Source organism: Acipenser ruthenus, chromosome 42 (assembly GCF_902713425.1).
Source record: "Acipenser ruthenus chromosome 42, fAciRut3.2 maternal haplotype, whole genome shotgun sequence".
In the NCBI taxonomy this organism is placed as follows: Eukaryota; Metazoa; Chordata; class Actinopteri; order Acipenseriformes; family Acipenseridae; genus Acipenser; species Acipenser ruthenus.
The window spans coordinates 1,275,172-1,300,507 of NC_081230.1; the positions used below are offsets into that span (position 1 = coordinate 1,275,172).

General features: G+C 41.4%; 1 protein-coding gene across 1 annotated transcript; it reads right to left on the reverse strand.

Moving 5' to 3' along the window:
• LOC117404911 (uncharacterized) lies at positions 1-25,336 on the reverse strand. The gene is made up of 15 exons (XM_059011635.1): positions 25,056-25,336; positions 23,595-23,633; positions 22,144-22,196; positions 18,641-18,858; positions 17,422-17,463; positions 16,732-16,767; positions 14,071-14,303; positions 11,402-11,518; positions 10,514-10,661; positions 9,082-9,105; positions 8,119-8,351; positions 5,417-5,533; positions 4,529-4,676; positions 3,092-3,115; positions 1-2,531 (listed from the first exon to the last, which is right to left on the reverse strand). The coding sequence occupies exons 1-15, from the start codon at positions 25,197-25,199 to the stop codon at positions 2,266-2,268; spliced, it is 1,842 nt and encodes a 613-aa protein (XP_058867618.1). The 5' UTR covers positions 25,200-25,336; the 3' UTR covers positions 1-2,265.

The following is a 25,336-nucleotide window of genomic DNA, read 5'->3' on the forward strand; positions in this document are numbered from 1 at the left end:
AGAGTATTCTGAGTGTGGGAAGGAAAGGTGCTTCAAAACTCCGTTCAGGCATTTTATATCAAACAGTGGACCAGCGGGAAGCAGGGAGCTGCTGTGAAGGGGGCACTTCTCCCATTGCTCCGTGTGATACTCAACTTCAGCTGGAGCCAACGCCACATTAAAAATCAGATTTGTGATCTCACACTGGTGTCTTCCTTCCTTCTCAGAAAAACCCCTAAATGTCAGAACAAATTATATATATATATATATATATATATACACACACACATAAACAGTGCTTTGCAAAAGTATTCAGACCCGTGACCAATTCTCTCATATTACTGAATTACAAATGGTACATTGAAATTTCGTTATGTTTGATATTTTATTTTAAAACACTGAAACTCAATCAATTATTGTAAGGTGACATTGGTTTTATGTTGGGAAATATTTTTAAGAAAAATAAAAAAAACTGAAATATCTTGCTTGCATAAGTATTCTAACCCCCACACATTAATATTTGGTAGAGCCACCTTTCGCTGCAATAACAGCTTTAAGTCTTTTGGGGTAAGTATGTACCAGCTTTGCACACAGTGTCGGAGTGATTTTGGCCCATTCTTCATGGCAGATTTGCTCCAGGTTGTTCAGGTTGGTTGGACGACGCTTGTGGACTGCAATTTTCAAATAGTGCCACAGATTCTCAGTGGTATTGAGATCAGGACTTTGACTGGGCCACTGTAGGACATTCACCTTTTTGTTCTTGAGCCACTCCAATGTTGCTTTGTGCTTGTGCTTGGGATCATTGTCCTGCTGAAAGGTGAATTTCCTCCCAAGCTTCAGTTTTTTAGCGGACTGAAGCAGGTTCTCTTGCAGTATTTCCCTGTATTTTGCTCCATCCATTCTTCCTTCAATTTTAACAAGATGCCGATGAGAAGCATCCCCACAGCATGATGCTGCCACCACCATACTTCACTGTAGGGATGGTGTGTCTTGAGGCATGGGCAGTGTTAGGTTTGCGCCACACATAGCACTTTGAGTTTTGGCCAAAAAGCTCTATCTTGGTCTCATCTGACCACAAAACCTTTTCCCACATCGCAGCTGGGTCACTCTCATGCTTTCTGGCAAACTCCAGACGTGCTTTCAGATGGTACTTTTTGAGTAACAGCTTCTTTCTTGTCACCCTCCCATTCAGGCCAGTGTTATGCAGAGCTCTTGATATGGTTGACTGGTGCACCATTACTCCACTCCCAGCCACTGAACTCTGTAGCTCCTTCAAAATGATTGTTGGCCTCTCTGTGGCTTCTCTCAAAAGTCTCCTTGTTTGAGTGCTGAGTTTTGAGGGACAGTCTTTTCTTGGCAGTGCCTGGGTGGTGTGATGCAGCTTCCACTTCCTGATTATTGATCCAACTGTTCTCACTGGGATATCCAAACACTTGGATATTATTTTTGTACCCTTTCCCTAATCTATGCATAAAAGTAGCCTACTTATTTTGAATATTAACTTTTAAATATTATAGCCAGTATTGTATTTGAGAATATAAAATGTTTGTATCTTAGTAGTAAAATATTTATTTACTTGAATCCGTTCATTTAAAAAAGTTAGAAATTAGTATACTTTCATTGCTGCCCCCCACCCCCCTGAGAACAAATATTCTTCATCACCCCTGTAGTTAAAAAATAAATCAAACTGATGCAATTTGCAAAGCTGGAGGTTGAATGAAGCTGAACTTCCTTGAGTATTATTCTTTTCTATGGAGATGATATTAAGCTGTGTGTAGCAGGGTGGTATGAAAGCCCTGCTTAAATGTGTTGTTTCTTTATTTTTAGAACAGGGTTTCCCCCTCCGCCCCTGTGCAGTTTATTTTGTGTTTGTTTCTTATGATTTATTTATTGTATTCATGTATTTAAATATGATGGTGAACCGCTGTGTGTTTTGTTTTGTTTTTGTATTGATGTTTGTGTAAATGACGGGAGAGCCGTGTGGTTTTGTTTTGTTTTTGTGTTTCGTAGCGTGGATGGGAAGTCCCATCCACAATTAAAAACCTCATGTAGAAGGTGGCCATCTCCCGAATTAATTAAGTGATTAATTTGTTACTAAATCGGGAGATGGTCACCTGCATAAATACCTGCAGCTCTCTGCACTCCGGGTGGGTGTTCGGAGGCGGAACGAGAGCGGAGAAATTTAAAATTAAAAACAGAGAAAAGGATCCTTGAAGGCTACTGCCCAGCCGGACCTTCATTGTTTGTGTTTTGTGTTCGTCAATTCTATATATTGAACAATTTGCACTAAACAGTTTCAAGTGATTTATAGAACATGGGGTCCCTCTTCTCCAGTTTGGAAAGCAGTGCCATGCTTGCTTCACTCCCCTTCTTCCTCACCATGTCGATCAGGTTGCGAGCCTTGGCACTGGTGCAGGTCTCCCCCTGCTTCACTGCCTCCACCTCGCTATCGTTCAACACTCTGATCTGCAGCAAGTCATCCAGCAGGCTTCCGATGACAGAGACGTTCACCCCCTCAATGAAGTCCTTCCTCATCGCCATCAGCCTCTGAACTGAAACAGCAAAACAATATCCGTCTGTAACAGGATAACGAGTGGGGAGGCTCAGACGCAGGTTGCAGTTAAACAAAAACTACTTTTATTGTTTAGAGGGTTGCGGTAAACCGGAGCCTAACCTGACAGACACAGGGCGCCAGGTGGGACTGCACACCCTAGATGGGCTGTCTGTCCATCATAGGGTACCCAACACACAGGGCAATTTAAAGTGACCAATCCACCTGAACAGCATGTCTTTGGACTGGGAGGAAACACCCATAAAAACCCACGATGCGAACACATTGGGGAGAACATGCAAAGTCCACACAGACAGACCCCTGAGGCTGGAATTGAACCCAGGACCCTGGAGCTGTGAAGTTCTGTGAAAACTAAAATCTTTCAACTCCTTCTGTACTCATATTGACAGCAGCTTGCATATAAACAAGGCACAACAACACACAACAATTTTTCCAGAGGTAGAAAATGTGTTTGATTTTGCAGCAGCCCTAACCACCACTGCATCGTGCTGCCGATGTGAACTTTCATTGCTGAAATAAAAGTGAAAGATTAACACTTACCAGGCGGTTGTGACGATCTGCAGACTGAGAAAAAAACAGCATGAGAAAATAAATACATTATTATCACAACATTAACACGTTTCTCTTGACGAAAATAACTTCTGTTCTGTACAGATCAGATCATCACTGTTTTTTCATCATCAGTCATCAAAAATGATACATGTTTCCATATGTTGCTACAACTACTTAAGTAAGGTGTGTTTATTGTTTTTTTTATTTTCTTTTGATATCCTGACCACTTTTTTAAACTATTAAACTGCAGTCTTCTACAGTGCTTGGTTTTCAAGATGGTTTTCCAAATTTACCCTTCAGAAGAACTTTGAGAACTACATTTCCCATCATCCTCCCTATTCATGTATCTATGCTGGGGGTGATGGGAAGTGTAGTTCTGAAGTTCTACATTTGGAAAGGCATCTTGGAAACTGACCACTGTAGAAGACTGCAGTGTAATAGTGTAAAACAATTGGTCAGGATGTCAAAAAAAAAAAAAAAAAAAAACAATACAATACACACACCTTAGCAACATATGGGAACATGTAACACACACAACAATAACCTGAGTTCCCCTTTAACAGACATAAATGTATTTACCAAGGCTTTTCATTTCTTAGATTTCGATTTTCAGATTAATAAAGTACATATATCCTAGATATTTAATGAACTAAATTCAAAATTCACTTAAATGTATTTGTTATTGATATTTCTGATGATTGGTGAAGCATTGTATTGAATTTTCCACGTTTGCTCAAATCAAGAAAACAAATTCATTTCATTAATTAATCAATTTATCTTGGAACTTGATTTGAATAATTCCAGGTTGTGCTTTTTAAAAACGCCTTCAGTGTTTTTTTCAGTGTTCTGTTTACCCATCCATCCATTATCATTAACTGCTTACTCCTTTACAGGGTCGCAGTGAGCAGGAGCCTAACCCAGCATACACAGGGTGCAAGACGAGACTACACCCTGGACGGGACGCCAGTCCATCGCAGGGCACCCCACACACACACACACACACACACACCACACACTCTCACACACACAGAGACACACACACACACACACACACAGAGACACACACACAGACACACACACACACACACACAGAGACACACACACACACACACACACAGAGACACACACACACACACAGAGACACACACACACACACACACACACACACAGAGACACACACCACACACACACACACACACCACACACACACACACACACACACACACAGAGTGACCAATCAACCTGAACAGCATGTCTTTGGACTGTGGGAGGAAACTGGAGTACCACTATGCCACCGTGCCATCCGATAATGCTTAATATTACCAAGAATGTTGGCGGGTTTTTATTTTTGATAGGTGAAAATAAAAGTGTAATAAAAGTCTCCGAAATCTTTCTGGATTTAAAGTAAGAATGAAGCTTTCTCACCATCAATGGGTACCCAGCGAGACCAGATTGCTGTGTTTTTGTCACTGCTTTTGAAAAGCTGTAGCTCCAGGTCAATCACATCATCGTTCAAAATGATCTGAAATGTTGGGAGGAAGTTCTGATTGTAGTCTCTATAATAAACATGTTCCTGAAAATGAGAAACAAGAAAGAATTGACATTGTTTGTGACTCAAGTATCGAGAGCATTGTAAAACAAGATTTCTGTTTAACTTAATTCCCATCCATCCTTTATCATAACCACCTAATCCTTTAGAGCAGTGGTTCTTGATCCTGGTTCTGGTGGATCCACTGTCCTGCAGGTCTTTGTTCCAACCAAGCTCCTGCTTACTTAATTGAACTAATAATTTGCATAATTTGACTTTTTAAATTATTTAGTTTACAAAAACTTGGAGAATTCAAGTTATCATAATCCATCCATCCATTCTCATAACTGCTTATTCAGGTCGCGTTGAGTCGGAACCTAACCCAGCAGACACAGGGCAATGCAAGGCAGGACAACACCCTGGACGCCAGTCCATCGCAGGGCACCCACACACTCACACACACAGAGGGCAATTTAGAGTGACCAATCAAACTGAACAGCATGCATCTGGACTGTGAGAGGAAAAGTTATTATCATTTTAGATTAAAATCTACAACTGTTTAAAACAATATAAAATTGATTGTGACTATTGATTAGGCTAATTATTAGTTCAATTAAGGGTTCGATTAAGTAATTCAGAGCTCAGTTGGAGCAAAAAACAGCAGGGCAGACAGTGGGTCCCCAGGAACAGGGTTAAGAACTACTGCTTTAGAGGGTCATGGTGAGCCTAACCCGGAAGTCATAGCCCTGATGTACAGCAGCCTTAAAGTGACACGGTGAGCTTACTTTCGGTTGAACCCGTGCCTCTTCAAGGTCACATGAAATGTTGTATGTTTCACCCTCCATTATAACACATTCAGCAGGCATTCGAAGGAAAGTCCCATTTTCCTGTTTCTTTTTAACCTGAGTAGAGAAAAGGTTTATTAATATTAATCAGGAGATACCAGGAGAAAACCCACGCAATCACAGGGAGAACATGCAAACTCCACACAGACAGACCCTTAGAAAGGAATCAAATGGAAAATGCCAGCGAGCCGCCCTTCACACATACATGTTATTTAAAAAAAAATAAAGGGTTTTGAACATTTCTGAATAAATAACTGGGTAATTCTCACCAACTGGCTGCAAAACCATGTTGGAAGCGTATGTCTTTTAAAAAATACATGACCAGAACAAAAGATTATTATTATTTCCCAAGGGAACTTCCCATTGTATATAAAAACTAATTATATATATATATATATATATATATATATATATATATATATATATATATATATATAATCTCAAGAATCACAATACAATTTAAGAGGAAGATAGAAAATACAATGACTTAAGTACAAAACACAGTACAATTCAATATCGGGCAGTTCAATGGAGGAAATAACAGTGGGGATATTCACATCTGGGTAATATACAACAGCAAATGGAGCAAATCACATGAAGCACAAAATACTACAGATTGGGTTGAAGGGGACAGCGGTAGTTACATAAAAAATAAAAGATAAAGTGGCAAATGCTGCCCCTGGATTTTATTCTTTGGAAAGTTTGAACAATTTTACTGCATCTTTCTTTTTTTTTTTTGTAAGATCCCACAAGCAATGTGGAGACTTGTTTCCATAAGGAAATTTCAAAGCAAATGTGACGCTTCACTGCACGTGTGCCTCTCCTCACAGGATACATACAGAAGGTATCTCTAGGGCAGCGGTGTGGAGTAGCGGTCAGGGCTCTGGACTGAGCGGAGGGTCGTGGGTTCAATCCCCAGTGGGGGACACTGCTGCTGTACCCTTGAGCAAGGTACTTTACCTAGATTGCTCCAGTAAAAACCCAACTGTATAAATGGGTAATTGTATGTAAAAAAAATGTGATCTCTTGTAACAATTGTAAGTCGCCCTGGATAAGGGCCTCTGCTAAGAAATAAATAATAATAATAATCTTGCCTTGGTCAAAAGGGATGTTCCAGAACCAGTGATTTCGGCAGTGTTTTGGAGCGTAAAATGACTATACAATAACCAAACAGGTTATTTTTCTGTGGCATAGTTAACTTTTGCTTTTCATACTTTTCAACTACTGATGCCCCCTTTAACACCTCCCCAATTTATTTCTATCCTCCTGAGACCCAGCCCATTGGCTTGATCCTCTGCAGTGGATATTGGTTTTTTTTATAGTATTTTTAAGAAGTGTTTAATCCCACACAGTTACATCCTCGGCTTTCCACTCTTTGATGATGTCACATTTTTTTATTTCCCTATGAGCACAAGTTCCATTTCCTTTTTGGATAAAATTGTTTTTTTTTTTGTCATTTTATGGAATTCAAAAACGCAAAGGTTATAATAATGTAGTGATAAATTATTATTTGATATCATTCTTATTGAATATAGTTTATCAACATTATAGGAAGTGCCTGTGTAGTTTTTAGTGCATTTTAACTAGATTCAATATGAATGATAAGTAATGTACTGTAGTTGATCTCGGCCCTTTTTACATGCACGCTGGAGTCATGCCAAATATCATGCTTTAAGTGTAAAATTTAAGGTGGTATTGCTGAATTACAATAGCTGCGTTACATAGACAAGTCCTTACCAGTTTTGACCTGATGGACTTGCTGTCCACGCTCTACGGTTATCATGCGAATTCCTCGTACACCAGCAATAGATCGACCACGGAAATAAAAGAGCGATCTTTAAATGTCGTTCTGCGCTGGCGCGTTGTGAAGGTTGCTCTATATTGCTGTTATCTGAGGACTTCACATGACAACCGTAGAGCGTGGATACCAACATGGTCCTGACAATGGACAGCAAGCCCATCAGGTCAAAACTGGTAAGGACTTGTCTATGTAACGCAGCTATTGTAATTCAGCAGTACCACCTTAAATTTAACACTTAAAGCACGATATTTGGCATGACTCCAACCCAACGTGTATGTAAACCTCGCCAATGTGTCACCGATGTCATTGTTTCCTTGAAATGTTCTGTTATCGAATCCCAACGTCCAATACAGTGCAGATGGAATCAAAGTTCAATAAAAAATATATTTTATTGATAACATCCATCCATCCATTATCATTAACCACTTATTCCTATAGAGGGTTGCGGTGAGCCAAAGCCTAACCCTGCAGACACAGGGCAATGCAAGGCAGGACTACACCCTGGACGGGACGCCAGTCCATCGCAGGGCACACACACACACTCAGGGCAATTTAGAGTGACCAATCAACCTGAACAGCATGTCTTAGGACTGTGGGAGGAAACCAGAGTACCCAGAGAAAACCCACAATGTGAACACACTGGGGAGAACATGCAAACTCCACACAGACAGACCCGCTAGGCCAGATTCGAACCTAGGACCCTGGCGCTGTGAGGCGGCAGCGCTAACCACTACGCCACCGTGCCACCCTATTGATAACATGCCAATATTTTTTTTTTTTGCTGGGTCTCAGGAGGCTATATCAGTGTGTGTGTCTAGAATTCATCTCTAAACCTACTTACTTCATCCAGAACAACGTTTGAGGGGAGCAAGTGCACATCTAACGTTTTTCTTGTCACAAGTTTGCTGAGAAACAGAAGAACCAGCGCTCTGAATTTAGATTTTTTCTTTCTTCTCAACAGACCAAAGAGAGACATTTCTTTGACCTTTATTTTGATGTGAGTTTTCGTCACTTTGATGGGTTTAATAACTTCAATATTGTCATTTTTCTTGTGTGCCACCACCAACTCTATTTCTGAAAAAAAAAATTTACAGAGTTCTAAATGAAATGTAATTCACATGGTTTGATTTAAAAAAAAAAAAAACATTATCCATCCATCTGTTATCATAACCGCTTAATCCTTTAGAGGGTTGCGGTGAGCTGGAACCTAACCAGGCAGGCACAGGGCGCAAGGGGGGACCACACCCTGGATGGGATGCCAGTCCATCGCAGGGAACCACACGCACACACACACACTCTCACACACTCACACACACACACACACACTCACACACTCACACACACACTGACACACACACTGACACACACACACACTCTCTCACACACTCACACACACTCTCTCACACACACACACACACACACTCTCTCACACACTCACACACAGGGCAATTTAAAGTGACCAATCCACCTGAACAGCATGTCTTTGGACTGGGAGGAAACACCCATAAAAACCCACGATGCGAACACATTGGGGAGAACATGCAAAGTCCACACAGACAGACCCCTGAGGCTGGAATTGAACCCAGGACCCTGGAGCTGTGAAGTTCTGTGAAAACTAAAATCTTTCAACTCCTTCTGTACTCATATTGACAGCAGCTTGCATATAAACAAGGCACAACAACACACAACAATTTTTCCAGAGGTAGAAAATGTGTTTGATTTTGCAGCAGCCCTAACCACCACTGCATCGTGCTGCCGATGTGAACTTTCATTGCTGAAATAAAAGTGAAAGATTAACACTTACCAGGCGGTTGTGATGATCTGCAGACTGAGAAAAAAAACAGCATGAGAAAATAAATACATTATTATCACAACATTAACACGTTTCTCTTGACGAAAATAACTTCTGTTCTGTACAGATCAGATCATCACTGTTTTTTCATCATCAGTCATCAAAAATGATACATGTTTCCATATGTTGCTACAACTACTTAAGTAAGGTGTGTTTATTGTTTTTTTTATTTTCTTTTGATATCCTGACCACTTTTTTAAACTATTAAACTGCAGTCTTCTACAGTGCTTGGTTTTCAAGATGGTTTTCCAAATTTACCCTTCAGAAGAACTTTGAGAACTACATTTCCCATCATCCTCCCTATTCATGTATCTATGCTGGGGGTGATGGGAAGTGTAGTTCTGAAGTTCTACATTTGGAAAGGCATCTTGGAAACTGACCACTGTAGAAGACTGCAGTGTAATAGTGTAAAACAATTGGTCAGGATGTCAAAAAAAAAAAAAAAAAAAAAAAAACAATACAATACACACACCTTAGCAACATATGGGAACATGTAACACACACAACAATAACCTGAGTTCCCCTTTAACAGACATAAATGTATTTACCAAGGCTTTTCATTTCCTAGATTTCGATTTTCAGATTAATAAAGTACATATATCCTAGATATTTAATGAACTAAATTCAAAATTCACTTAAATGTATTTGTTATTGATATTTCTGATGATTGGTGAAGCATTGTATTGAATTTTCCACGTTTGCTCAAATCAAGAAAACAAATTCATTTCATTAATTAATCAATTTATCTTGGAACTTGATTTGAATAATTCCAGGTTGTGCTTTTTAAAAACGCCTTCAGTGTTTTTTTCAGTGTTCTGTTTACCCATCCATCCATTATCATTAACTGCTTACTCCTTTACAGGGTCGCGGTGAGCCGGAGCCTAACCCAGCATACACAGGGTGCAAGACGAGACTACACCCTGGACGGGACGCCAGTCCATCACAGAGCACCACACACACACACACACCACACACTCTCACACACACAGAGACACACACACACACACACACACACACAGACACACACACAGACACACACACAGAGACACACACACAGACACACACACACACACACACAGAGACACACACACACACACACACACACAGAGACACACACACACACACAGAGACACACACACACACACACACACACACAGAGACACACACCACACACACACACACACACACAGAGTGACCAATCAACCTGAACAGCATGTCTTTGGACTGTGGGAGGAAACTGGAGTACCACTATGCCACCGTGCCATCCGATAATGCTTAATATTACCAAGAATGTTGGCGGGTTTTTATTTTTGATAGGTGAAAATCGTGTAATAAAAGTCTCCGAAATCTTTCTGGATTTAAAGTAAGAATGAAGCTTCCTCACCATCAATGGGTACCCAGCGAGACCAGATTGCTGTGTTTTTGTCACTGCTTTTGAAAAGCTGTAGCTCCAGGTCAATCACATCATCGTTCAAAATGATCTGAAATGTTGGGAGGAAGTTCTGATTGTAGTCTCTATAATAAACATGTTCCTGAAAATGAGAAACAAGAAAGAATTGACATTGTTTGTGACTCAAGTATCGAGAGCATTGTAAAACAAGATTTCTGTTTAACTTAATTCCCATCCATCCTTTATCATAACCACTTAATCCTTTAGAGCAGTGGTTCTTGATCCTGGTTCTGGTGGATCCACTGTCCTGCAGGTCTTTGTTCCAACCAAGCTCCTGCTTACTTAATTGAACTAATAATTTGCATAATTTGACTTTTTAAATTATTTAGTTTACAAAAACTTGGAGAATTCAAGTTATCATAATCCATCCATCCATTCTCATAACTGCTTATTCAGGTCGCGTTGAGTCGGAGCCTAACCCAGCAGACACAGGGCAATGCAAGGCAGGACAACACCCTGGACGCCAGTCCATCGCAGGGCACCCACACACTCACACACACAGAGGGCAATTTAGAGTGACCAATCAACCTGAACAGCATGCATCTGGACTGTGAGAGGAAAAGTTATTATCATTTTAGATTAAAATCTACAACTGTTTAAAGCAATATAAAATTGATTGTGACTATTGATTAGGCTAATTATTAGTTCAATTAAGGGTTCGATTAAGTAATTCAGAGCTCAGCTGGAGCAAAAAACAGCAGGGCAGACAGTGGGTCCCCAGGAACAGGGTTAAGAACTACTGCTTTAGAGGGTCATGGTGAGCCTAACCCGGAAGTCATAGCCCTGATGTACAGCAGCCTTAAAGTGACTCAGTGAGCTTACTTTCGGTTGAACCCGTGCCTCTTCAAGGTCACATGAAATGTTGTATGTTTCACCCTCCATTATAACACATTCAGCCGGCATTCGAAGGAAAGTCCCATTTTCCTGTTTCTTTTTAACCTGAGTAGAGAAAAGGTTTATGAATATTTATCAGGAGATACCAGGAGAAAACCCACGCAATCACAGGGAGAACATGCAAACTCCACACAGACAGACCCTTAGAAAGGAATCAAATGGAAAATGCCACCGGGCCACCCTTCACACATACATGTTATTTAAAAAAAAATAAAGGGTTTTGAACATTTCTGAATAAATAACCTGGTAATTCTCACCAACTGGCTGCAAAACCATGTTGGAAGCGTATGTCTTTTAAAAAATACATGACCAGAACAAAAGATTATTATTATTTCCCAAGGGAACTTCCCATTGTATATAAAAACTAATTATATATATATATATATAAAATCAAGAATCACAATACAATTTAAGAGGAAGATAGAAAATACAATGACTTTTAAGTTCAAAACACAGTACAATTCAATATCGGGCAGTTCAATAGAGGAAATAACAGTGGGGATATTCACATCTGGGCAATATACAACAGCAAATGGAGAAAATCACATGAAGTACAAAATACTACAGATTGGGTTGAAGGGGACAGCGGTAGTTACATAAAAAATAAAAGATTACGTGGCAAATGCTGCCCCTGGATTTTATTCTTTGGAAATTTTGAACAATTTTACTGCATCCTTTTTTTTTTTTTTTTTTTGTAAGATCCCACAAGCAATGTGGAGACTTGTTTCCATAAGGAAATTTCAAAGCAAATGTGACGCTTCACTGCACGTGTGCCTCTCCTCACAGGATACATACAGAAGGTATCTCTAGGGCAGCGGTGTGGAGTAGCGGTCAGGGCTCTGGACTGAGCGGAGGGTCGTGGGTTCAATCCCAGGTGGGGGGCACTGCTGCTGTACCCTTGAGCAAGGTACTTTACCTAGATTGCTCCAGTAAAAACCCAACTGTATAAATGGGTAATTGTATGTAAAAATAATGTGATCTCTTGTAACAATTGTAAGTCGCCCTGGATAAGGGCGTCTGCTAAGAAATAAATAATAATAATAATCTTGCCTCGGTCAAAAGGGATGTTCCAGAACCAGTGATTTCGGCAGTGTTTTGGAGTGTAAAATGACTATACAATAACCAAACAGGTTATTTTTCTGTGGCATAGTTAACTTTTGCTTTTCATACTTTTCAACTACTGATGCCCCCTTTAACACCTCCCCAATTTATTTCTATCCTCCTGAGACCCAGCCCATTGGCTTGATCCTCTGCAGTGGATATTGGTTTTTTTTATAGTATTTTTAAGAAGTGTTTAATCCCACACAGTTACATCCTCGGCTTTCCACTCTTTGATGATGTCACATTTTTTTATTTCCCTATGAGCACAAGTTCCATTTCCTTTTTGGATAAAATTGTTTTTTTTTTTTGTCATTTTATGGAATTCAAAAACGCAAAGGTTATAATAATGTAGTGATAAATTATTATTTGATATCATTCTTATTGAATATAGTTTATCAACATTATAGGAAGTGCCTGTGTAGTTTTTAGTGCATTTTAACTAGATTCAATATGAATGATAAGTAATGTACTGTAGTTGACATCGGCCCTTTTTACATGCACGCTGGAGTCATGCCAAATATCATGCTTTAAGAGTAAAATTTAAGGTGGTATTGCTGAATTACAATAGCTGCGTTACATAGACAAGTCCTTACCAGTTTTGACCTGATGGACTTGCTGTCCACGCTCTACGGTTATCATGCGAATTCCTCGTACACCAGCAATAGATCGACCACGGAAATAAAAGAGCGATCTTTAAATGTCGTTCTGCGCTGGCGCGTTGTGAAGGTTGCTCTATATTGCTGTTATCTGAGGACTTCACATGACAACCGTAGAGCGTGGATACCAACATGGTCCTGACAATAGACAGCAAGCCCATCAGGTCAAAACTGGTAAGGACTTGTCTATGTAACGCAGCTATTGTAATTGAGTAATACCACCTTAAATTTAACACTTAAAGCACGATATTTGGCATGACTCCAACCCAACGTGTATGTAAACCTCGCCAATGTGTCACCGATGTCATTGTTTCCTTGAAATGTTCTGTTATCGAATCCCAACGTCCAATACAGTGCAGATGGAATCAAAGTTCAATAAAAAATATATTTTATTGATAACATCCATCCATCCATTATCATTAACCACTTATTCCTATAGAGGGTTGCGGTGAGCCAAATCCTAACCCTGCATACACAGGGCAATGCAAGGCAGGACTACACCCTGGACGGGACGCCAGTCCATCGCAGGGCACACACACACTCAGGGCAATTTAGAGTGACCAATCAACCTGAACAGCATGTCTTTGGACTGTGGGAGGAAACCGGAGTACCCAGAGAAAACCCACAATGTGAACACACTGGGGAGAACATGCAAACTCCACACAGACAGACCCGCTAGGCCAGATTCGAACCTAGGACCCTGGCGCTGTGAGGCGGCAGCGCTAACCACTACGCCACCGTGCCACCCTATTGATAACATGCCAATATTTTTTTTTTTTGCTGGGTCTCAGGAGGCTATATCAGTGTGTGTGTCTAGAATTCATCTCTAAACCTACTTACTTCATCCAGAACAACGTTTGAGGGGAGCAAGTGCACATCTAACGCTTTTCTTGTCACAAGTTTGCTGAGAAACAGAAGAACCAGCGCTCTGAATTTAGATTTTTTCTTTCTTCTCAACAGACCAAAGAGAGACATTTCTTTGACCTTTATTTTGATGTGAGTTTTCGTCACTTTGATGGGTTTAATAACTTCAATATTGTCATTTTTCTTGTGTGCCACCACCAACTCTATTTCTGAAAAAAAAAATTTACAGAGTTCTAAATGAAATGTAATTCACATGGTTTGATTTAAAAAAAAAAACAAACATTATCCATCCATCTGTTATCATAACCGCTTAATCCTTTAGAGGGTTGCGGTGAGCTGGAACCTAACCAGGCAGGCACAGGGCGCAAGGGGGGACTACACCCTGGATGGGATGCCAGTCCATCACAGGGCAACACACACACACACACTCTCTCTCTCTCTCTCTCACACACACACACACACTCTCTCACACACTCACACACACACACACACACACACTGACACACACACACACTCTCTCACACACTCACACACACACACACACACACACACACACACACACACTGACACACACACACACTCTCTCACACACTCACACACACTCTCTCACACACACACACACACACTCTCACACACTCACACACACTCTCTCACACACACACACACACACACACACACACACTCTCTCTCTCACACACTCACACACACACACACACACACACACACACACTGACACACACACACACTCTCTCACACACTCACACACACTCTCTCACACACTCACACACACTCACACACACACACTGACACACACACACACTCTCTCACACACACACACACACACTGACACACACACACACACTGACACACACACACACTCTCTCACACACACACTGACACACACACACACTCTCTCACACACTCACATACACACACTCTCTCACACACTCACACACACACATACACACACTCTCTCACACACTCACACACACACACACACACACTCTCTCACACACTCACACACACACACACACACACACTCACACAGAGAGCAATTTAGAGTGACCAATCGACTTGAACACAGTCTTTGGACTGTGGGAGGAAACCGGAGTACCCAGAGAAAACCTGCAATGTGAACACACTGGGGAGAACGTGCAAACTCCACACAGACAGACAAACCCATTTGTGAAGCTGTTTCAGAAACGTTCTGAATTCTTAGCAACCCACTAACTTTGTTAAGACGTGTTTTTATATACTGAGCATCTAAAGAAACCTATCACTTATGTTTGGATACAATTCACTGTGTGTGATTGAACAATGACAAACTCATTGTTTCAGAGCAGGTGCAGTGACATTTTATGTAAAGTTATGGGGGGGATACTGTGAAAGTCACAGGCAAGTAACGTGTGCATCATGAAGATGCTGCAAAATGATCTGTCGCTCTTGGCCAGGTGTTGTGACTCTTGCTCTCCCAGTTGGTGGCCTGCCTGTCATTGACAGAGTGTGTCTGGTTCTACAGTCTCAACAGCTTTGAAATTGCTTGGCACCCAAGACGGTGAGCCACAGTACGCTGCCCTAGTCCAGCCTCCAACATGTCGATTGCATGAAGGTGCTGCTCTCTTTACAGACCTGGCTGGAGTTTTTCTGTAATTTTCTGTATTGCTTTTATTCAAGCTTGCAATTCAACAACTGAAATCACTCCATATGCAGCGTCCAATCAACTGTCTCACTAAAGAGGTGATTAAGTGCATGTGCTTCTTCAGTCACAGTCACTCCAGCGTGTCTCGTGGTCCAGGATGAATGATCAAGTGATTAAAAAGAAGTCAAAAACATTTCAATGGCCATAATTTATATACCTTTTTTTTTTTCAAAAATAAATGTGTCATAATTGTGATATGTTTCTTTTGATGCTCAGTAATAATAGAGCTGTGTCTCTGCCGCTGTTTAAATGTGTAACAGTTTGTGTTGCAGTTCCTGGGTGTGCCTGTGGGTGTCTGTGTGATTATGAGTATGACTGCATCTGTTAGGCCAGTTGAGCATGTGGTTGGGTTGATTGCCAGTCAATTAATCAATCAAATAACCAACCCAACAACATGGAATAAAAGGATTGTTTCGCCCTTTGTTCTGGGGCAGAGAGAGCTCGAGAAATGAGTGCTGCTGTGTGTTGCTGCTGTGTGCTGTTGTGTGCGGCTGCTGTGTGCTGCTGTGTGCTGTTGTGTGCGGCTGCTGTGTGCTGCTGTGTGCTGTTGTGTGCGGCTGCTGCTGTGTGCTGCTGTGTGTTGCTGCTTCTGTGTGTTGCTGCTGTGTGTTGCTGCTTCTGTGTGTTGCTGTTGTGTGTTGCTGCTTCTGTGTGTTGCTGTTGTGTGTTGCTGCTTCTGTGTGTTGCTACTGTTGTGTGTTGCTGCTTCTGTGTGTTGCTACTGTTGTGTGTTGCTATTGTGTGTTGCTGCTGCTGTGTGTTGCTGTGTGCTGCTACTGCTAAAATAGTGATACATTTCTTCTGATGCTGAGTATATTATTCCCCTGGGATAAACACTATGTTAAAAAGCACTGCAATCAGAAACTCTCTTTATGATTATGATAACATGTGATACATAACATAACTGTACTTGAGAAAGCAAAAGAAAATCCATTCACCTGCTCTTCTAAAGGGGTTGGGCAGCGGCTGTGTTTCTGTGGAGGAAAAAGAGATAAATAAATACATAATAAAGGAATAAGTACATTCCACACATGGTTAAAAGGAGTGGCTGGATGCTGAAATCCCACTGAAAGGATGCACATTTTCAATGAGATGTGGAAACTACATTTCCCATCAACCTCCACCATACAAACGTGAGCTGGAGGATAATGGGAAATGTAATTCTGAAGTTCTTCTGATGGGTACATGTAAAGTCATCTTGGAAACAGAGCACAAACGCAAGCCAGAGCCTAACCCTGGTAGGCACAGGGCAATGCAAGGCAGGACTACACCCTGGACGGGATGCCAGTAGGGCACCACACACTCACACTCACACACTCACACAGAGGGCAATTTAGAGTGACCAATCAACCTGAACGCATGTCTTTGGACTGTGGGAGGAAACCGGAGTACCCAGAGAAAACCCACAATGTGAACACACTGGGGAGAACATGCAAACTCCACACAGACAGACCCCTGAGGCCGGAATCAAGCCCAGGAAGCTGTGAGGCAGCAGTGCTAACCACCATATTCGATAAGGATTAGCAATAAGCAGTGTCCGGTGACGTTAACAGGGAGGGACATTAAGCAGGTTTGACTACACATTGTTATGTTGTGTAGCTGTAGCAGTAAAAGAAAGAATAACAGACCTGTACTTCCAGGGTTGGTCGTGGAAGGACTGTAGGCAAGTTCTGAAAAAGAAAGAAAGAATACCAAAGTGAAATCAAGCACAAAGACTGTAAAACATGAAGTGAATCTGGCTGAAAGCTGCACATTTCTTCATGAAATCAAAGTATGTTTTTACCTTCTATTTTATTAAAGGGGAACTCTAGTTGTTGTTGATTTGTGTGTGTGTGTGTTGCATGTTCCCACATGTTGCTACAGCTGTTTCAGTAAGGTGTGTGTGTTGTTCTTTTTAACATCCTGACCACTTTTTTTACACTATTCATTTGCAGTCTACACAGTGCTCTGATGGCTTCAAATGTACCGTTCAGAAGAACTTCAGAACTACATTTCCCATCAACACCCTGTTCCTGTATCTATGATGGGGGTGATGGGAAATGGGGTTCTGAAGTTCTTCTGAAAGATACACGTGAAGACATTGCAGAAACCGAGCACTATAGACTGCAATTTAATAAGAGGCAACATACGTAGACATGTAACACACAGAGACACAAAAAAATAACTTCAGCTTCCCATTAAGTTCTAATGAAGCGACTACAGCTGTACCCATGTTTAAGCAAGCGCTCACCCTGTTATAGATAGGGAGTGCTTATGGGAGAGCTCTCAATACAAGTCTATGGGGGAAACAATACAAGTATATAGGAAGTGCATTCAATACAAGACAATGGGAAGAGCTCTCAATACAAGTCTATGGGGAGAGCTCTCAATACAAGTCTATGGGGGAAACAATAGAAGTATATTAAGATCATTCAATACAAGACTACGGGAGAAACACTCAATACAAGACGCAAGCTTAAAGGGGAACTTAGGTTGGTGTTTTTTTTCGCCTGTTTTAAATTACAGGCGACACAGTGCTCAGTTTCCACAAGAACTTCAGAACTACACTTCCCATCATCCCCATCATAGATACATGAGTAGGAGGATGATGGGAAATGTAGTTCTCAAAGTTCTTCTGAACGGTACATTTGGAAAGCCATCTTGGAAACTGAGCACTGTAGAGATTTAATGATGTAAAAAAAGTGGTCAGGATGTCAAAAAAAAAAAAAAAACCTGACTTCCCAGGACCCAGGACCCTGGAGCTGTGAGGCAGCAGTGCTAACCACCACACCACAGTGCTTCCCCAATTAAAAAATATAACACTTCGAATAACTGGATTAGTTTTAGTAATTTAAAGTTGCCACTGACCAGGAGAGTATTCTGAGTGTGGGAAGGAAAGGTGCTTCAAAACTCCGTTCAGGCATTTTATATCAAACAGTGGACCAGCAGGAAGCAGGAAGCTGCTGTGAAGGGGACACTTCTCCCATTGCTCTGTGTGATACTCAACTTCAGCTGGAGCCAACGCCACATTAAAAATCAGATTTGTGATCTCACACTGGTGTCTTCCTTCCTTCTCAAATGAAAATCTGGATGAATAAAACATTAAATAGAGATATTACTAGTGCACTGCATGCATTACTGTCTCTATAAAACTAAAACCCCTATTACAGCAGGGGATCTGTCTGTGTGGAGTTTGCATGTTCTCCCCAGTGTGTTCACATTGCGGGTTTTCTCTGGGTACTCCGGTTTCCTCCCACAGTCCAAAGACATGCTGTTCAAGTTGATTGGTCACTCTAAATTGTTCTGTGTGTGTGTGTGTGTGTGTGTGTGTGTGTGTGTGTGTGTGTGTGTGTGTGTGTGTGTGTGTGTGTGTGTGTGTGTGTATGTGTGTGTGGTGCCCTGTGATGGACTGGCGTCCCGTCCAGGGTGTAGTCCTGCCTTGCATTGCCCTGTGTATGCCGGGTTAGGCTTTGGCTCACCGCAACCCTCTATAGGAATACAGTGCCTTGCGAAAGTATTCGGCCCCCTTGAACTTTGCGACCTTTTGCCACATTTCAGGCTTCAAACATAAAGATATGAAACTGTAATTTTTTGTGAAGAATCAACAACAAGTGGGACACAATCATGAAGTGGAACGAAATTTATTGGATATTTCAAACTTTTTTAACAAATAAAAAACTGAAAAATTGGGCGTGCAAAATTATTCAGCCCCTTTACTTTCAGTGCAGCAAACTCTCTCCAGAAGTTCAGTGAGGATCTCTGAATGATCCAATGTTGACCTAAATGACTAATGATGATAAATAGAATCCACCTGTGTGTAATCAAGTCTCCGTATAAATGCACCTGCACTGTGATAGTCTCAGAGGTCCGTTTAAAGCGCAGAGAGCATCATGAAGAACAAGGAACACACCAGGCAGGTCCGAGATACTGTTGTGGAGAAGTTTAAAGCCGGATTTGGATACAAAAAGATTTCCCAAGCTTTAAACATCCCAAGGAGCACTGTGCAAGCGATAATATTGAAATGGAAGGAGTATCAGACCACTGCAAATCTACCAAGACCTGGCCGTCCCTCTAAACTTTCAGCTCATACAAGGAGAAGACTGATCAGAGATGCAGCCAAGAGGCCCATGATCACTCTGGATGAACTGCAGAGATCTACAGCTGAGGTGGGAGACTCTGTCCATAGGACAACAATCAGTCGTATACTGCACAAATCTGGCCTTTATGGAAGAGTGGCAAGAAGAAAGCCATTTCTTAAAGATATCCATAAAAAGTGTCGTTTACAGTTTGCCACAAGCCACCTGGGAGACACACCAAACATGTGGAAGAAGGTGCTCTGGTCAGATGAAACCAAAATCGAACTTTTTGGCAACAATGCAAAACGTTATGTTTGGCGTAAAAGCAACACAGCTCATCACCCTGAACACACCATCCCCACTGTCAAACATGGTGGTGGCAGCATCATGGTTTGGGCCTGCTTTTCTTCAGCAGGGACAGGGAAGATGGTTAAAATTGATGGGAAGATGGATGGAGCCAAATACAGGACCATTCTGGAAGAAAACCTGATGGAGTCTGCAAAAGACCTGAGACTGGGACGGAGATTTGTCTTCCAACAAGACAATGATCCAAAACATAAAGCAAAATCTACAATGGAATGGTTCACAAATAAACATATCCAGGTGTTAGAATGGCCAAGTCAAAGTCCAGACCTGAATCCAATCGAGAATCTGTGGAAAGAACTGAAAACTGCTGTTCACAAATGCTCTCCATCCAACCTCACTGAGCTCGAGCTGTTTTGCAAGGAGGAATGGGCAAAAATTTCAGTCTCTCGATGTGCAAAACTGATAGAGACATACCCCAAGCGACTTACAGCTGTAATCGCAGCAAAAAGTGGCGCTACAAAGTATTAACTTAAGGGGGCTGAATAATTTTGCACGCCCAATTTTTCAGTTTTTTATTTGTTAAAAAAGTTTGAAATATCCAATAAATTTCGTTCCACTTCATGATTGTGTCCCACTTGTTGTTGATTCTTCACAAAAAATTACAGTTTCATATCTTTATGTTTGAAGCCTGAAATGTGGCAAAAGGTCGCAAAGTTCAAGGGGGCCGAATACTTTCGCAAGGCACTGTAAGTGGTAATGATAATGGATGAATGGAATGTCCCTATTAATTTACCCTGGAAAATAAAAATCATCCATTAATTTAAATTAAGGACAGCCTACAATGTGTCTCTTTAGACTTAAAACCCCATTCATTTAATTTTAATTGAATCTGTCTTTTTAAGGGGTGTATCTAATGGGGTAATACAGCTTAATAAACCCCTGAAACTATTTAAGGGATGTATTTAAGGGATAAGAACCCCTTAAAGTATGCACAAATTAATAGAAAATTAAGGGGTAAATGCCTCACTTTTCCATTAAAAGTATAATTGTAGTGAATTCAGAAATTAAGGTACAATGAATGTAATTTTCCATCCATCCATCCATTATCATTAACCACTTAATCCCTTACAGGGTCACGGTGAGACAGAGCCTAACCCGGCATACACAGGGCGCAAGGCAGGACGACACCCTGGACAGGACACCAGTCCATCGCAGGGCACCACAAACACACACACATTCACTCACACACAGGGAAATTCAGAGTGACCAATCAACCTGACCAGCAAGTCTTTGGACTGTGGGAGGAAACCGGAGTACCCAGAACCTACAATGTGAACACACTGGGGAGAACATGCAAACTCCACACAGACAGACCCCTGAGACCAGATTCGAACCCGGGACCGTGGAGCTGTGAGGCAGCAGTGCTAACCACCACACCCTATATTTTAGATATTATAATTTAGTATTAATTCAATCAACAATACATGTTCATTTGGAAAAATTAATTAATAAAACAAATCGAATTGTAGTATATGGATACCCCCCCCTCCCCACACAAACTTATGTTTAAAGGGCAACTCAAGTTGTTTTGTGTTTGGGTGTTACATGTTCCAATATGTTGTTTATTATTTATTTATTCTTACATCCTGGACACATTTTTTTACACTATTAAATTGCATTGTCTACAATGCTCTGCTTCCAAGATGGCTTCAAATGTCTTCTTCAGAAGAATTTCAGAACTACATTTCCCATCATCCTCCTGGTCATGTATCTACGATGAGAAGGTGATGGGAAGTGTAGTTCTGAAGTTTTTCTGAAGGGTATATTTTGAAGTCATCTTGAAAACCAAGAACTGTAGACTGCAATTTAATAGTGTAAAAAAAAAAGTGGTCAGGATGTCAAAAAAAAAAAACCTGTTGTAGCAACATATGGGAACACGTAACCCAACCTGAGTCTCCCTTTAAGGTACATTATTTTTTAAAGCTCTACCTGTAGGTTGTGGTGTAACCCTCCTGGTGTATTACTGGTCGAAATTCTGTCACCTAAAATAGATAAAGAAATACGTATATCTCAGGTATATTTATACAGGTATTTGATACTCTAGAATGTATTAACAATTACATATTCGACTGTTTTTATTGTCAATTTTATTACTTATTTAAAGATGTTTCTTTTCCACTGAAGTGATGAAGGGCGGCATGGTGGTGTGGTGGTTAGCACTGCTGGCTCACAGCTCCAGGGTCCTGGGATCGATTCCAGCCTCAGGGGTCTGTCTGTGTGGAGTTTGCATGTTCTCCCCAGTGTGTTCACATTGCGGGTTTTCTCTGGGTACTCCGGTTTCCTCCCACAGTCCAAAGACATGCGTTCAGGTTGATTGGTCACTCTAAATTGCCCTGTGTGTGAGTGTGGTGCACTGCAATGGGCTGGTATCCTGTCCGGGGTGTAGTCCTGCCTTGTGCCCTGTGTCTGCCGGGTTAGGCTCTGGCTCGCCTCGACCCTCTAAAGGAATAAGTGGTTGTGATGATGGATGGCTGAAGTGATGAAGTACAGGTCATGGCAGAATGCTCAGAGCAAACGCCCACAAAGAACAGGACCTGTCTGATAGACACAGACTGAGAGATGCATTTGTACTGCAAAAGTAACAGGAACTATGTACAAGTGAAGGTTTACAGTATGCTATCCCTTGGGAGTAAATGCTTATATGGTAGATTAGCTTAGAAAGAAGAGGAAAGGGCAGTGATGTAGCTCAAAGCTTGAGATGCAACTAAAAAAAAAGCATGAAAATGAAAGACAGACACCTCTTCTGACTGTGTGTCTCCAAATATATTTGTCTTTGTTGTTGGTATACTGTTTAAGTTTGTTAACAAATGAAGGTATGTTAAGTTTTGATCAAAATGGGTTGAAAGTTTATCCATCCATTCATTATCATAACCACTTAATCCTTTAGAGGGTCACTGCAGTGATCCGGATCCTAACCCGGCAGACACAGGGCAATGCGAGGCAGGACTGCACCCTGCACGGGACATCAGTTTTGCTTACACACACACACACACACACAGAGGGAAATTTAAGATCATCCTGAACAGCATGTCTTTGGACTGTGGGAGGAAACCAGAGTACCCAGAGAAAACTCACAATGTGAACACATTGGGGAGAACATGCAAACTCCACACAGACAGACCCCTGAGGCTGGAATCGAACCCAGGACCCTGGAGCTGCGAGCCAGCAGTGCTAACCACCACACCACCATGCCGTCCGCTGTAATGAATGTCCTCATGTAAGCTACTGTATGGAGCAGGAGTAATTGACACAGTCCAGAGTCAGTTTGAAGACAATTGGAGCAGTTGCTGTGTCCCTTCCAGTAAGTTTTCTCTTGTATCTGTGTCCAGAATATAAATGGTTATATTGTGTAATTGTAGTGGTTAAAGAAAGATCCAGACCTTTACACGTCTTGGTCCTGGAAAGCTTGTGGCCGAGATCTGAAAAAGAAAGAAAAGCCAAGTGGAATGAAGCGCAGATAGTCAATAAACCCTGATGTGAATCTCCCTGTGAAATCACAATGCGTTCACTTTCTATTTTACAAAGTTCACTCATGATTTTAAATGTGCTAAAACATAAATGAATTGAGGTGCGGAGAGACTGGGGACAACTGAAGAGCTTCATTCCAAAATGCTCTATATCCATCTTCACAGTTTTTGGTTTTTATATATCCATCCATTATCATTAACCGCTTAATCCTTTACAGGGTCGCAGTGAGCTGGATCCTAACCCGGCATACACAGGGCGCAAGACGAGACTACACCCTGGACGGGACGCCAGTCCATCGCAGGGCACCACACACACACACACACACACACTTACTCACACACACACACACACACACACACACACACACACACACACACACACACACACTTACTCACACACACACACACACACACACACACACACCACACACTCTCTCTCTCATACACACACACACACCACACACACACACACACACACACACACACACTCTCTCACACACACACTGACACACACCACACACACACACACACACACACTCTCACACACACACACACACACTCTCTCACACACACACTGACACACACCACACACACACACACACACTTACTCACACACACACTCTCTCACACACACTGACACACACCACACACACACACACTGACACACACACACACTCTCACACACTGACACACACACACACACTCTCACACACACACACCACACACACACACACACACACACACACACTCTCTCACACACACACACACACACACACCACACACTCTCTCACACACACACACACACAGGGCAATTTAGTGACCAATCAACCTGAACAGCATGTCTTTGGACTGTGGGAGGAAACCGGAGTACCCAGAGAAAACCTGCAATGTGAACACACTGGGAAGAACATGCAAACTCCACACAGACAGACCCCTGAGACTGGAATCGAACCTAGGACCCTGGAGCTTTGAGGCAGCAGCTCTAACCACCATGTCAAAGTGTTGCCGAAAAATTAACATATCAACAATTTTTTTTTATTTTTTTTATTTTTAAGATAACTATTTTCATCAATGGTTTAACACCAATTCGCAATTACTGTCACTTTATTTTAAAAAAGAATAAATGTGCATATAAGCCGTAAAATGAATGAAACATGACTTACTCGCACACAGCGTCTTTAAATGAAGCTACGCTGCTCTGAGCTGTGGCGTGTCATGTTAACTCACATTGTATTATTGTATTCAGTTTAGAAAAAGTGTCGCTGATTGCGAATTGGTGTAAAACCCTTGATGAATCTGGGCCACTATCAGTATATTGTAACCCCTGTAGTATGTTGTTCTGTTTTGTTTCCACACCCCACACATTTCACTTACTGGAAACGTTGTTGGTTCTGGGAATTCGTAGTCAGTATCCGAGTTAGAATCTGAATCGCTGTCATCTTCAGAATCTGTTTCTGAAACCTTAGTAATAGCACCGTCAAGCAAAAACATCGGAAATGTTTCACACGAAGCCGACATCTTATTTTAGGCAATTTAAACGCAGGTATATATCTTCAGCTTCACAAGTTGAGTAGCCAGGCAGTTTAGTACACAAGTAAAACATGAAAAAAATGAACACATTCAGTTCAAACTGCTTCAGTTTGTTGTGTCGCAAT